Consider the following 12408-nt stretch of genomic DNA (forward strand, 5'->3'; position numbering starts at 1 on the left):
CAAGGAAGGCCTGAGCCCTTCCCTTAAACTCTTGGGTTCTCAGTTTCTCGTATGTAAAATAAGCGTGCTGAACTGATTAGTCCTCAGGTCGGGTCCTGCTGCTTACCACTTACAAAATCAGTCCTCACAAATGTTGACAGAAAGGAAAGTTGCCTTTAATCAGAATGCCGGCCATATGGGGAGATGGTAGACTCAGCGTCCCCCAAGAACTACCTCCCAAGATTCTGCTCCACCATGAAAGCTTTTAAAGGGAAACAGGGAAGTAATCTCAGTGAATCTTTGAGGTAGGGGGTCAGAGATGTCGCTATCCCCACTGTGTGCAGGCAGGGTGCAGGCTGGTCGACTCCTCGTGATCTTTCTTTAGACTCCACCTTGTTCACACAGTTTGCACGATTACTGAAGGGGAGCTAGGGAAGAGATCTGATCATCTGTCAGTTACTTACTTTTCATTCCTACTTCTTTGGTCTATGAAAGAACCAATAAGTGAGGCAAAGTATTGTGTGATCAAAAGCTATGAAAGGTGTGCTCGGGCCGGAGATGAGTAGAGCACGGGGCGCCTGGTTTCAGGTTAGTGACAAGACAAAGGGCCGCCTTCTGCAAAGAGCACTTTCCCGCAGAGAGTTTTTTCCTGCCCAAAGCTGCTTACGCATTGACCTCCATGATTTTTTTCTGGTTCTGCTATTCTGTATTTCTACAGATGTGTGACTTAGTATCCTTTAGGTGTATAAATAATCGTGTGTCAAGGATATTGACTGTCATTTTTTCCCATCTTCACTCAGAACAGACAAGAAAAACTTCAATTAAGTTGACATCATCCGTCTCTGTCCTCCTGAGCAGGCTAAGTCACGCAGTTCCTTTTATCTTTCCTCATAGATCCTCTGTTCCTGCTGCTTTAATCTTCACTCTTCTGTGTGGTCATTTTCTCCCAAAGAGCTCGGTTTTTATTTGTTGTTCACTTAAATACCGTATTTTAGTACACGGCTCTGAGCATTACATCATTGTTCTCACCCTCTCAGACTGTTAGCGTTGAAACAGGATTTTATGTAACTGATAAATTGTCACACAGGGCACAGATGAGTAGGCGGAGGACCCACATCAGAACTTTCTCGTTCCTTCTCTCTCAGCAGCTACTCAGTGACAACCAGCAGCGACCGTTTCATCACACTGGGCGCTTGCAGCCAGGCCCCATTTGTCAGAGAGAACAGGGCCTCCCCATGTGAGGAGACTTGTAGGGCCTGGTATTAGCCTTGACATAGTGAATATGGGCGAGGGCAGAAGCTCATGATCAGAACGTGTGCCAAGTAAACCCAGCCCTGCCCTGGAAAAGCCCCCACCCCACTAAATCCCTCTTAAAACTATTTGTAAAGCACTCTCCATCCTTCTGGAACTCCTGATGGAGTTCTTGTACTTGAATCCTGGGATGGAGTTTCATGGTTTCTAAACCATTTTGTGGTGGTGGAGAGGAAAGAAGCACTGCAGCATTTTGTAACTTACTCTTTTTTTTTTCTTTTAATGATTATAAACCAAAACACTGGAATGACTGTAACAGTCTTCTTCATGTTGAAGTGTAGCTCTTCAGATTTCCGAAGTGAGGAGGGCTCCAGTGCAAAGTAGCCATCCGGTTGCGGTTCACAAACCCATTAGGGCGGCGGTGGAATCCTGGGACAACCTGCAAAGAACACATTACGGGGTTATCCATTGCCACATTGCTCTAAAATGCCTTACTCAGAACATTTTCCTTCCTCTGTAGCACTGAGTTCCAGGTCTCTCCCACATTTGAAAACACCAGATACCAGCTGCCCTCCTGTTTTCCACTCCCTTCCCGTTCCTTAGTCTCTCCCCATCACCCATCAGCCACATTTTGGCTTCGGCAGCATTTGAATAGTAACCCAGCCCCGATCAGACTGGTAATGGGAAACCAGGATGGTGCTTTAATGGGGACCCTTCATGCCTGTGGTAAAATTCAAGAAGCTATTAGGAAAATCCAAGTGAGCGGCTCATCTGCAATGCATTTTTAGTACATTACAGCTCTAGGGGAGGGTGAGAAAGAGCTGAGGAACCTACAACCCCCGGAAAGAGAACAGAGCTGTCGCAAGAAGCTTCTGCTCCTCTCCCGCAACTTCGGGCTGAAGACAAACCACCGGCGAGGAATGATTCTGTATCTCAGCTGTGGTTTTTATTTGCCAACAATCCAGATTGCAATCCTCTAAACCTAGGTGAAGCAACACCTGCTTATTAAGATGCTCACAGTGAAGCCCCTCATCGCATTTTTTTTTTCCAATACCCCTCCTGCTGAAAATTCCGCTGGCAGGAAGCAGATCTGAGTAAACCCGTTCAGTACCACCTCCTCGTTGTAATGCAGCTCTTACTGAGACTGGATGCTCCTCTGAGCTGCATCTTACTTTCCTTGATCTTTAGAATTTTATTTACCGTCTCTGAACAGTCCACTGCTGGGTAGAAAGGTCCTCTTTCTCTCCCACTGTGTTTTTTTTACAATGTTGTGTTACCTTCAGGCGTACAGCAAAGTGATTCAGTTATACATATCTATATCTATATAGACATATATGTACATATCTATTCTTTTCCGACTCTGTTCCCTTATAGATTATTACAAGATATTGAGTAGAGTTCCCTGTGCTATGCAGTAGGTCCTGGTTGGTTATCTATTATATGTAGTAGTGTGCACCTCCCACTGTTTCAGTGGCATCCTTTTCACCACCATGATGACACGCAGTGTCACTAACTCTTTGGAACTATATTACAGTTTGGTTTAAGACTATCCACTTATCCTCCAGCAGAGGAGATATGTCCCTTCTCACTACCTGTGGAAATCCCTCAGGGACAGGAAAACTTGGATCAAGCGTCCTTAGACACAAATCCCTAATGGTACAGTTGGCCGTCTGGATCCACGGGTTCCACATCCTCGGATTCAACCAACTGCAGTTCAAAAATATTTTTGAAAAATTGCCAGAAAGCTCCAAGAAACAAAACTTGAATTTGCTGCTCACCGGCAACGACTTACCCAGCATTAACATTGTGTTGGGTGGTACGGGTCATCTAGAGGTAAAGTGCACAGGAGGATGTCGTAGGTAATATGCAAATACTATGCCATTTTTTTATGTATGAGACTCCAGCATCCACCGATTTTGGTGTCCACAGGGGGTCCTGGACCCCCATCCCCACAAGATGCGGAGGGACAACTGTATGCCTTAGAATGAGGGGACACCTGCAGCTCTACAGGTGAGCACAGATTCTTTTCCATGAAGGCCTAACACTGGGACAGACTGGCAGGTGCCCTTCAAGACAGGAAACTAAGGCACAGAAAGATGATGAATTCGAGGTACACTGGTGCAGTGCCCAGCCTCTAATTCTGTCCTCTGATTCAGTGCTGGGTCAGAGGTGACAGATGCTAGCACCAGTCTACAGGTGCACAGTCTGATTTTAAAGCCCGCATGGAAGTTCGGTGCTCTCCCATTAGACCACCTACTCCTCTCTTAGGCTCCTTCCTGTAAAGATGCTATCACATTGCCGGCCTGCCCAGCAGAGTGGAACTTGAATCCAGGCCCCCTGACCCCTAGGCCTCCTGACCTCCTTTCATGAGCGACTTGGGAAAAGCCATGATATTAAAAGAAGACTCCACTACCTCTGACCATGACTGGCTTTCGTGTCTCAGAGCCTTTTCCTCCCCACCATGGCATACATCAAATTCAAGTCAAATGCCTTTCTCCGTGGCCTCCTCAGGGAGGCGAGGCCAGCCAGCATGGTCAACAGATGAACCTTAGACCAAGCTGTAGGCTGGCAGGTTGCCCATCTGCCTGCGTGTCTGTCTGCTGACATCATAGGCTACATAGTAGGTTAGAAGTTTCAAGTTCATTTTCAAAGACAGAAGCTCGTTCAAAGACAGGTAGAGGTGCTGCTGATCTGAGTGTCTTGTCAGCTCTGTTTCAGCAGGTGGCACAGATGGCAGCAGTTTTACACACTCCGGAGAATTAGGGAGTGCACCCCAGTGTTCATAGCTGCACTATTTACAGTAGCCAAGACATGGAAGCAACCCTAAATGTCCATCGACAGATGAATGGATAAAGAAGATGTGACATACACACACACACACACACACACACACACACACACGCACAATGGAATATTCCTCAGCCATGAAAAAGAATGAAATAATGCCATTTGCAGCAACATGGATGAACCTAGAGATTATCATACTAAGTGAAGTAAGCCAGAAAAAGATAAATACCATATTATGTCACTTATATGTGGAATCTAAAATATGACACAAATGAACTTATTTATAAAACAGAAACAGACTCAGACATAGAAAACAAACTTATGGTTACCAAAGGGGAAAAGGGGTGGGGAGGGATAAATTAGGAGTTTGGGATTAGCAGATACAAACTTATTATATATAAAATAGATACACAACAAGGTCCTACTGTATAGCCCAGGAAACTATATTCAATATCCTATAATAAACCATTATGGAGAAGAATATGAAAAAGAATATATATATATATATTCTTTTTCATATTACTGAATCATTTTGCTCTGCACCAGAAACTAACACAACACTGTAAATCAACTATACTTAATTTAAAAAGAAAAAGAATTAGGGAGAAAATTAGGATATACCCGTTTCTATAACCAGTCTTCCAGAATAATTTTTAAACCCCCCCTTTAAAAAAGAATTATAATTGGGGCCAATGAAAACAAGAACTGGTTAGAACTGGGCATTGCACCCTTGTAGCTACTTAAAGGATGGGGGAGAGCTCAGGACAGTGGGGATGGGAATCTTGATGACACCTGGCCTGGAGGTAGGAGAGGGTGGGGCTGGGGGAAGGAGGGGGCAGGGCAGGGAGAGGAAATGTGGAAGGAGCACACCCTCTCTCTCCCCTCAATAAATACAGAGCCACGAAGGGGCCACGCACAGCCAGAGGTCCTCAGCCATCACATGGATGTCTAATATCAGGACAAATGGTCCTGATGCCCACAGCGCTGTCTGTCAACCATGATGATTTAGGTTGCTCCTGTTGCCGTGTCTAGGCTGGTGCCTGGACCAAGGGGGGATGATGATGTAAATGTGTTGGTGATGAAGTGACCACAGGTATCAAGAACTAGATGAACAAAGGGACCAACTGGCTCCTTCCATCTCTAAGATTCAAGTTCTCCTGACCTGCCCTTCCATCGCGTGTGGGCCCAGCTCTGTCCTGACTTCTGAGGGTTTTCATCAAAAGGGTGGAAATATTCATTTATGAATCATTTTATGTTACATTAGAATCGAAGGAAAGTACCAAATGATATCAAGAATCCGTTCAGCCTTAATTCTAGAAAGTAATAAAACCTACATTCTTTTTGCTCCTGTGATCTTTCCAACTTTTCCTCCTTACATAACAACTACTAATTATACCCATACATATGTGCTGCTTATTTCCTTTAAGCCTCATAACAGTCCTCAGAGTTGGGCTCTATGAATGTTTCCATCTTACAGATGAACAAAATGGAGGCCGAGAAAGATTAAGGGACTTACCCAAGTCCACACATGTAGTAAGTGGTGGAGCCTAGGTTTCTTTCACTGAAAAGCCAATGTGCCCGACTATTTAAAACTTCTTAAATCCAGACAACTAAAGTCATTTTAGGTAACAAGAACCTAAATCCCGGCAACCATTTCACATCCTTCAGACCTCTGCTACTCTTTCGTCTTTACGCCTATTACTTTATTCTTAGAAAACAACATGAACAACGTGTATATACTTATTAACAACACCACTAGCCACAACGATTTCTTTCCCCGGCTGTATCTTTCTCATTCTGTTTGCACCTTCCCCATCATTTGACTATTGGAGGTAATATTTTCTTTCCTTGGATATTTTTGAGTTTTATTTAGAGTAAGTTCAGTATTTTCAGGGTTGGACTTCAACTGAGTTAAACTTAAAAATCAACACCGCCTCTCCCATCTTGCCATGATCTTGTCTGACTCTGATAATCATCCTTAGGAAGGCGGCTGAGGCTGGCACTACGTCTGTGGCTTGTGTCTACCCTCAACGCCCCGGAGAACAGGTGTGCCATGAGGGCAGGGGCCAGGTGTGCTTTCGTCACCCATAAAGCCAGTGCCTGAAATGGGATGCAACCCATTAAATGATTGAATAAGGAGAAAACACCACCACCATGGTTCTGGACCACAAGCTCTCCTTTTCCAGCATCGAGGGCTGCTCCTGCCACCCTGGGCTGCCCCTCCTGCTTGTGTCCCCACCCTTCTCCCACTGGAAGGGGTCATATTTGAAATACGAAGAGGAGTGGTCCTCAAACATCCTTGGAGGGGAACAGATCACCTTGAGCATGAGCGTGGTAACACAATGAGATCTCATTCTCTCCGCTGTCTGCAGAGACGGTTCTGAGCACATCCTTGGACGCAGGAAATGGGAAAATTCCTTTTCTATTTTATGAGAGCCTGAGGACTGGTGACTACGGGCCCCACCTCCACAAGCCACTGTCCTCGTTTCCAATTCCACTTGGTTAAGCCTTTTTTTCCTCTCTCTCTTGCAGTAAGGAAAATGGGCAACTTAGTTGTTTTAACAACAACATGAAATGTTTCTGAAATTCTTTCTGTTTTTTTTCTTTCTGAAATCTCTGGAGTCCTTCCCTTTACCAGGAAACCTTGCTCTGAATCAATATAAAACAGCTCGGTTTATAGAAGACGTTTCCCACCAAGTGGAATTTTCCACAGTGGGTTGGTAGTGAGTCTCACAGCAGTAAATTCAATTATTTTAAATTTTGAACGTACTGTTTCACTAAAGAGCGTGGGTTAAGCCTGGGGCTCAGAGGAGGGAACATCTGTCCACAGATCTCTCCAGTAGCTCTTGGGATGCTCTGCTGGGGCTGTGTGGTTTATATGGAGATCACTTCTACTGACTGGTGTAAATTAAGCTGATGGGATACTGTTTCTATCGGCAGTAGCCTCAAAAAACCTGAATTGATAGTCCCCAAGATCTTACCAGGAAGGAGGTGCTGAGAGATCATTTAACAGACTATCTTTTCTGCCATTTAGCCCTAGAACTAATAATTCTGAAATCCCTTTGAGAAAAACTTTTAAACGGAGAGCAACATGAATGACAGACACCCACATGCAGAGAATTAGGGCTAATTCTGGTTCTTTTATCCCCCAAATTCATGTCAGAAATAGGGCATGTATTCAGCAATTTATCTTACTTGTACCTAATACAGGGACTTCCCAAATGACAGTTGCTTGCAATCCAAAATTTATTTGTGACCCTCTCATTTTTTTGTTCCTGTAGGTACTCACCAAAAATATTTGAGGCAGCTAAGTTTATTTGTAAATCAGTTGTCTGGCATTTGGAAAACATTTTCTTACAGAAATAATGGTGTGTGTGTTGAGTAGGTTGGGTTCAGTTGCATCACCATTTGGTGAATAACCAGAATGTACTAAGCCCTGAAAATACAGTCTAGAGATGTTCTCCAGCAGCATGAAGTCTGGACCTTGACAGTGTGATTCACACAGCACTAAAGGGATGGATAAGGTGTGGTAGGAGCCTACCAGAGGCTAGTGTGTTACAGGTTTTTGATGAATGGACCTGGGAACCCAACTGTCGTGGCCCAACACATGTCACCCAGGTGGAACTGCCTCCACCCCACCTCTGTTCTCTCCACCTCTATTATGGCTCTTAGCATTTGCCTTGAGGTGCTCCTATGTTGAATGCATACATATTTACAATTGTTATGTCTTCTTGGATTGATCCCTTGATCATTATATAGTGTCCTTCCTTGTCTCTTGTAACAGTGTTTATTTTAAAGTCTATTTTGTTTGATATGAGTATTGCTACCCCAGCTTTCTTTTGATTTCCATTTGCATGGAGTATCTTTTTCCATCCCTCACTTTCAATCTGTACGTGTCCCTAGGTTTGAAGTGGGGCTCTTGTAGACAGCATATATATGGGTCTTGTTTTTGTATCCATTCAGCCAATCTGTGTCTTTTAGTTGGAGCATTTAATCCATTTATATTTAAGGTAATTGTTGATATGTATGTTTCTACTGCCATTTTCTTAATTGTTTCTGGTTTTTTTTTGTAGGTCTTTTTCTCCTCTTGTGTTTCCCGCCTAGAGAAATTCCTTTAGCATTTGTTGTAAAGCTGGTTTGGTGGTGCTGAATTCTCTTAGCCTTTGCTTGTCTGTAAAGCTTTTGATTTCTCTGTCGAAACTGAATGAGAGCCTTGCTGGGGAGAGTATTCTTGGTTGTAGGTTTTTCCCTTTCATCACTTTAAATATATCATGCCACTCCCTTCTGGCCTAAAAGGCTGACTTCAGCCAAGCCTAAGAGGCAGTCGGGAGGTTGGACCAGCCACCTATCTTGGATCTGTCCCTTCAGCACTTCCGGGTGGGTGGGTCTCTCTACTGCCACTGATAGCCACTGACAGTCCCCAGGGCCCAGATCTTGAAATGCACTGGAGGAACGTGTATGCCCACCCCACTGGAGTCTTTCCCTTCTGCTATGGCTGTGCCAGGAAACTGAGCCCTTTCCTGCTCTGCCTGGGGGTTGATGGCATCACCGACAAGCCACGGTGCCTCTTAATGACTGCTTTCTCTGTCAATAGCTCCAATTAAGTTATTTCGATTCAAAGCCTTCCTCTGTTAGAAGGTGTGCGGTTGGCCAGAGTCAGTGCCAACCTCCCACAACACATGAATTATGCTGGGTACAATTAGAAGAGAAAATTGTTTCTCCGTGGTGAAGAAGTTCTTAATCGGCATCTCCTGCCAGTGCTGGGGGAGAGATGGGATGGTGGTGGCACAGAGAACCCTCATCACTTTCCAAGGCTCTGGATGGACCGTGCTCTGGGGTTCCTCAGCCTGGGAGCTCATTTGTTGTCCCAGAGTTTGTAAGTTGGATGCTGTGACTTTTTAGAATTACAGCTGAATTTTTGCCAATGGTATAAGATTGATAACACGAGGGAGTTTGGCTGGTTCTCAAAGTGAAAACAGGTCTCTGAAAAGATCAGGGAGAAGGGGATTCTCCCAGCACTCCAGCAGAAAGGGATCAAGGGAATGGAAGGTGGACCAAAAACCAGATTAAGTACAACAGGTTGGCAAAACGATAGCGCCAACTGCAGGACGCGGACAGACAGTGGGAGAGAAGATATCCCACCTGACCTCAGGGCTTCATGGTTTGTTCACCATATCAGATTGTCAGGAGGGTTTTGAATATTGTCTGAGAATTTATTTTTTTCAAGAATTACTATGAGATGACAAGTTAGCTATTTAAAGCTAGGTGGGCTTGTTCAAACAATGTCCCAAAGAACATTTGTTTCCAGGAATCATATCACAAAGGAAAATAGAATTTAAGCCATTCACGTGTGTGCCATCAGACAATTTTTAAAATATTTTAAGTTGGTGAGAATTTTATTTCCAAATCAGTTTGCTTTGTCTTTTTTATCATGACGTTACACTTCTGGCTTCACCCTCTGGATTGGGTTCAAGTGCAATTAAGGACCTCACCAGAGGACAAATGGTTCACCTGCCGCCAATTGGTTAAAAAATGTTTATATTTCATTGCAGTTTCTGTGACCCAGATAGGACACAACACCAAAGAGAACAAGACATGTTTGGCACAAGTACATAGAGTTCCACCACCAGTGTAGATACCCTGGTATTTGTTAATCATTTAGAACTTTTCCCTAACATCCATACTGTTGATCTAAATCAGAAGTCTTTTTATACAGAAGCATATACTTGATGTTATAAAGTTTACTAGTTAAACAAAAATCTCATGTTTAAAAAAATTTGTGTCATCTGTGGTTTCAAGAATCTAAACATCCCAAGTAACGTCCAAGCTCCGACTTGCATAAAAGTCAGCCACTTGCTTTTCAAGTCTCTGCAGTGCACTGCCCGATTCTCCAGAACACTGGAGCATTTGCCAGACTGCAGGCAAAGAGCCTGATGTGCAGGTACCGCCAGGTGTGTGGATTTCAGGAGGGGAACCGTGTTCTTCATTCCTTTGTTTGCTGAACAGTGGATGGTGGCCAGTACTTGTTGTTTTCTAACAGATGAGGACGAGGAGGAGGATTTGTTTTTTAAGAATCCTTCCTGCCCCATCCACAGAGGTGGTCGGGAGAACACGGAGTGTTAGCTCTTCCTAGGAGTCAACCCTGCTTTCTAGGGGCCGGGTCTTATCCCCTCGTCAGTTGACATCTGGTTTCGTGGAGCGTTTGGGCCAGGCTGTCTCGCCAGCTCCCTAAAGAGCCCTGCAGACCCCGTGACACGGAAGCCAGGGCCTCTGTCCACCTGCTTGATGCGGTGCTCCTGATACCTGCTGTCAGCTGTGCCGGGAGGAGGGGCTGGGTCAGCTGTAGCTCTGTGAGCCTTTTCTGCCTCTCTTGAACTTTCCATCAGGCTATGAGGATGGCCCTGGAGGCTCAGAAATATGCTCCTTGCAGACCAGTCCCCTCCCACCACCTGTGCTCGCGTGGCTGCTCAGACCAAAGCATCAGCTCTGAGAGCACCTACCTCCTAAATCAGCAAGACGCTGGCTGTGGGAAATGGCTCCCTTTTGTCAGTTGCCATAATAGAAGCATCTGAGAAAGAGGCTCTTAGCAGTTCTGGGGAAGAGGAAGGATGGATTCAGCCAGCTCCCGATTATCTAAGGGCCACTTCTCCAGTTTGTGAGTTCCCCAGCTTTGTAGCACTCTCTGCTTCTGCTACTGCGTTGAGGGTAAACACAGCAAAGCTGTACAAACGTATTTGTTTTGCTCTTATTAAATTTTAAAAAAAGTCTAATCAGGAGTTTGGAGGAATTGAGGCTGAAGCCTAAAATTAGATTTGGGGATTATCTGTGGATTGTATTTCTTACCATCATAACCAGAAACATCCAGCAAGAGTTTGTGTCCTTCCCTCTTCTTGCTCAGGAAGGTGCTTATCTGCAACAGGATGAGAGGGTTTCCCTGTTCATTTTTCTGCAAAAGGACTTTGCTTAGAGACTGAAGAAAGACTCACCTTTCTTCACCAATCTACTCAGTCAGTAGATTCCAGTGGAAAGAGCTAGGACAAGGGTGAGATTGAATTGTGTTCAGATCCCAACTGGTCTATATCTCCTATGTGGCGTCAAAAAAGGAACATCTCTGAGGCTCATTTTCCTATAGGATCAGGTGTAGATAATGGTTAATTGTCAGAGTTGTTGAAAGGATTACAGTAGAGAATGTTTATGAATGACGAGGACGAGACCGAGATCACACAGGCACTTAATTCGGGTTAGACTAAGTTGGTGTAGAGGCCTCTTGGCAGCTGGATCCTGTGGATAAGTGCCTTGATCTCTGAGTCCCCGTGCACCCTCACCTGTAACTTGGGAAGAAGCACAATAATAACTAAGCTCTTCCCCACCAAGAAAGGTTGTGGTGAGTTAATGCATCCCCAATGCATAGAACACACAGCTTAGCCTGACAAGTGCCTTGTAAGCTTGAGCTATTTTTACTTTCTCTACCTTCTTAAACTTTCTGCACAGTTTATCCTAGATACTTCAATCAGATGTATTTGCATAAAAAGGAGGTTTTACTTGTGAAGAAGGTTTACTTCCTTTCCTGTGTTTATTTACTCTTTGCACAAATATGTATGGCAGACCCTGCTGAGTGCCAGACACTGGGTGGGTATCCAACACCGGGCAGTAGCCACAGCCAGGAACAGGAAGTATGGGAATAGTACAGAATAAGCCAAGGCCCTGGACCGGTGATGCTTGATGAAGAGTGGGTTAGAACCAAGGAAGTGAGATTCAATAGCATTTTTCCTGTTTCACAGATAACCCGCCCAAGACCTTAGAGAAGGAACTAGGAGCAGGCCTGAGGCAGGACATGGGAGACAAGGTTTTAGGTCTGATCTTGACTGTAAGCCCCATGAAGGCAGGGGGAAGGGGCTTCACCTGCCTGTCCCCACAGCACCTAGAAAGGCCCTACACAGGGGCCGGAAATGCTTCCTTGAACTGATTTGAGGTGAATCACACCCCAGGCCCCAGACTGAGTATTCTCTCCTCTCTCTCAGTCTGGTCTGAGCTGTAGTGCTTAGCCCAGCACTGACATAAAATACCTCCTATCAAGTATGTGTTGATTGATTGATAACCTCCAGTTGTACACACACACAAATGCTCCCCTTTTGTCTAGTTACAAAAGCCAACAAATATATCAGATTGTGTCTGCCTACTCAGTTTCTAGAATCACGGAAAGTTCAGCCCAAGTAGCAGACAAAAAGAGCAAAAAGCAAAAAACACCTAAAACCCACCTTATGTCTTAGTCATTTAAATTGTCAGGCTTGTGTCTCTCCTTTGTTGTTTCACAGCTCCCGAGGTCCTCGCCCAGAAACCCTACAGCAAAGCTGTCGACTGCTGGTCCATTGGGGTGATTGCCTATATCTT

General features: G+C 44.7%; 1 protein-coding gene across 4 annotated transcripts in view; it reads left to right on the forward strand.

The window, feature by feature from the left end:
* Positions 1-12408, forward strand: part of CAMK1D (calcium/calmodulin dependent protein kinase ID) — a 411293-nt gene that overhangs the window by 364198 nt on the left and 34687 nt on the right. For all 4 annotated transcript variants that reach the window (XM_082385592.1, XM_082385591.1, XM_082385589.1 and 1 more), the window contains exon 6: positions 12333-12408. In XM_082385592.1, the coding sequence (XP_082241718.1) occupies positions 12333-12408 (76 nt within the window). The remainder of the gene's footprint in view (positions 1-12332) is intronic.

This window comes from Balaenoptera borealis, assembly GCF_965194805.1.
Source record: "Balaenoptera borealis genome assembly, chromosome: 3".
In the NCBI taxonomy this organism is placed as follows: domain Eukaryota; kingdom Metazoa; phylum Chordata; class Mammalia; order Artiodactyla; family Balaenopteridae; genus Balaenoptera; species Balaenoptera borealis.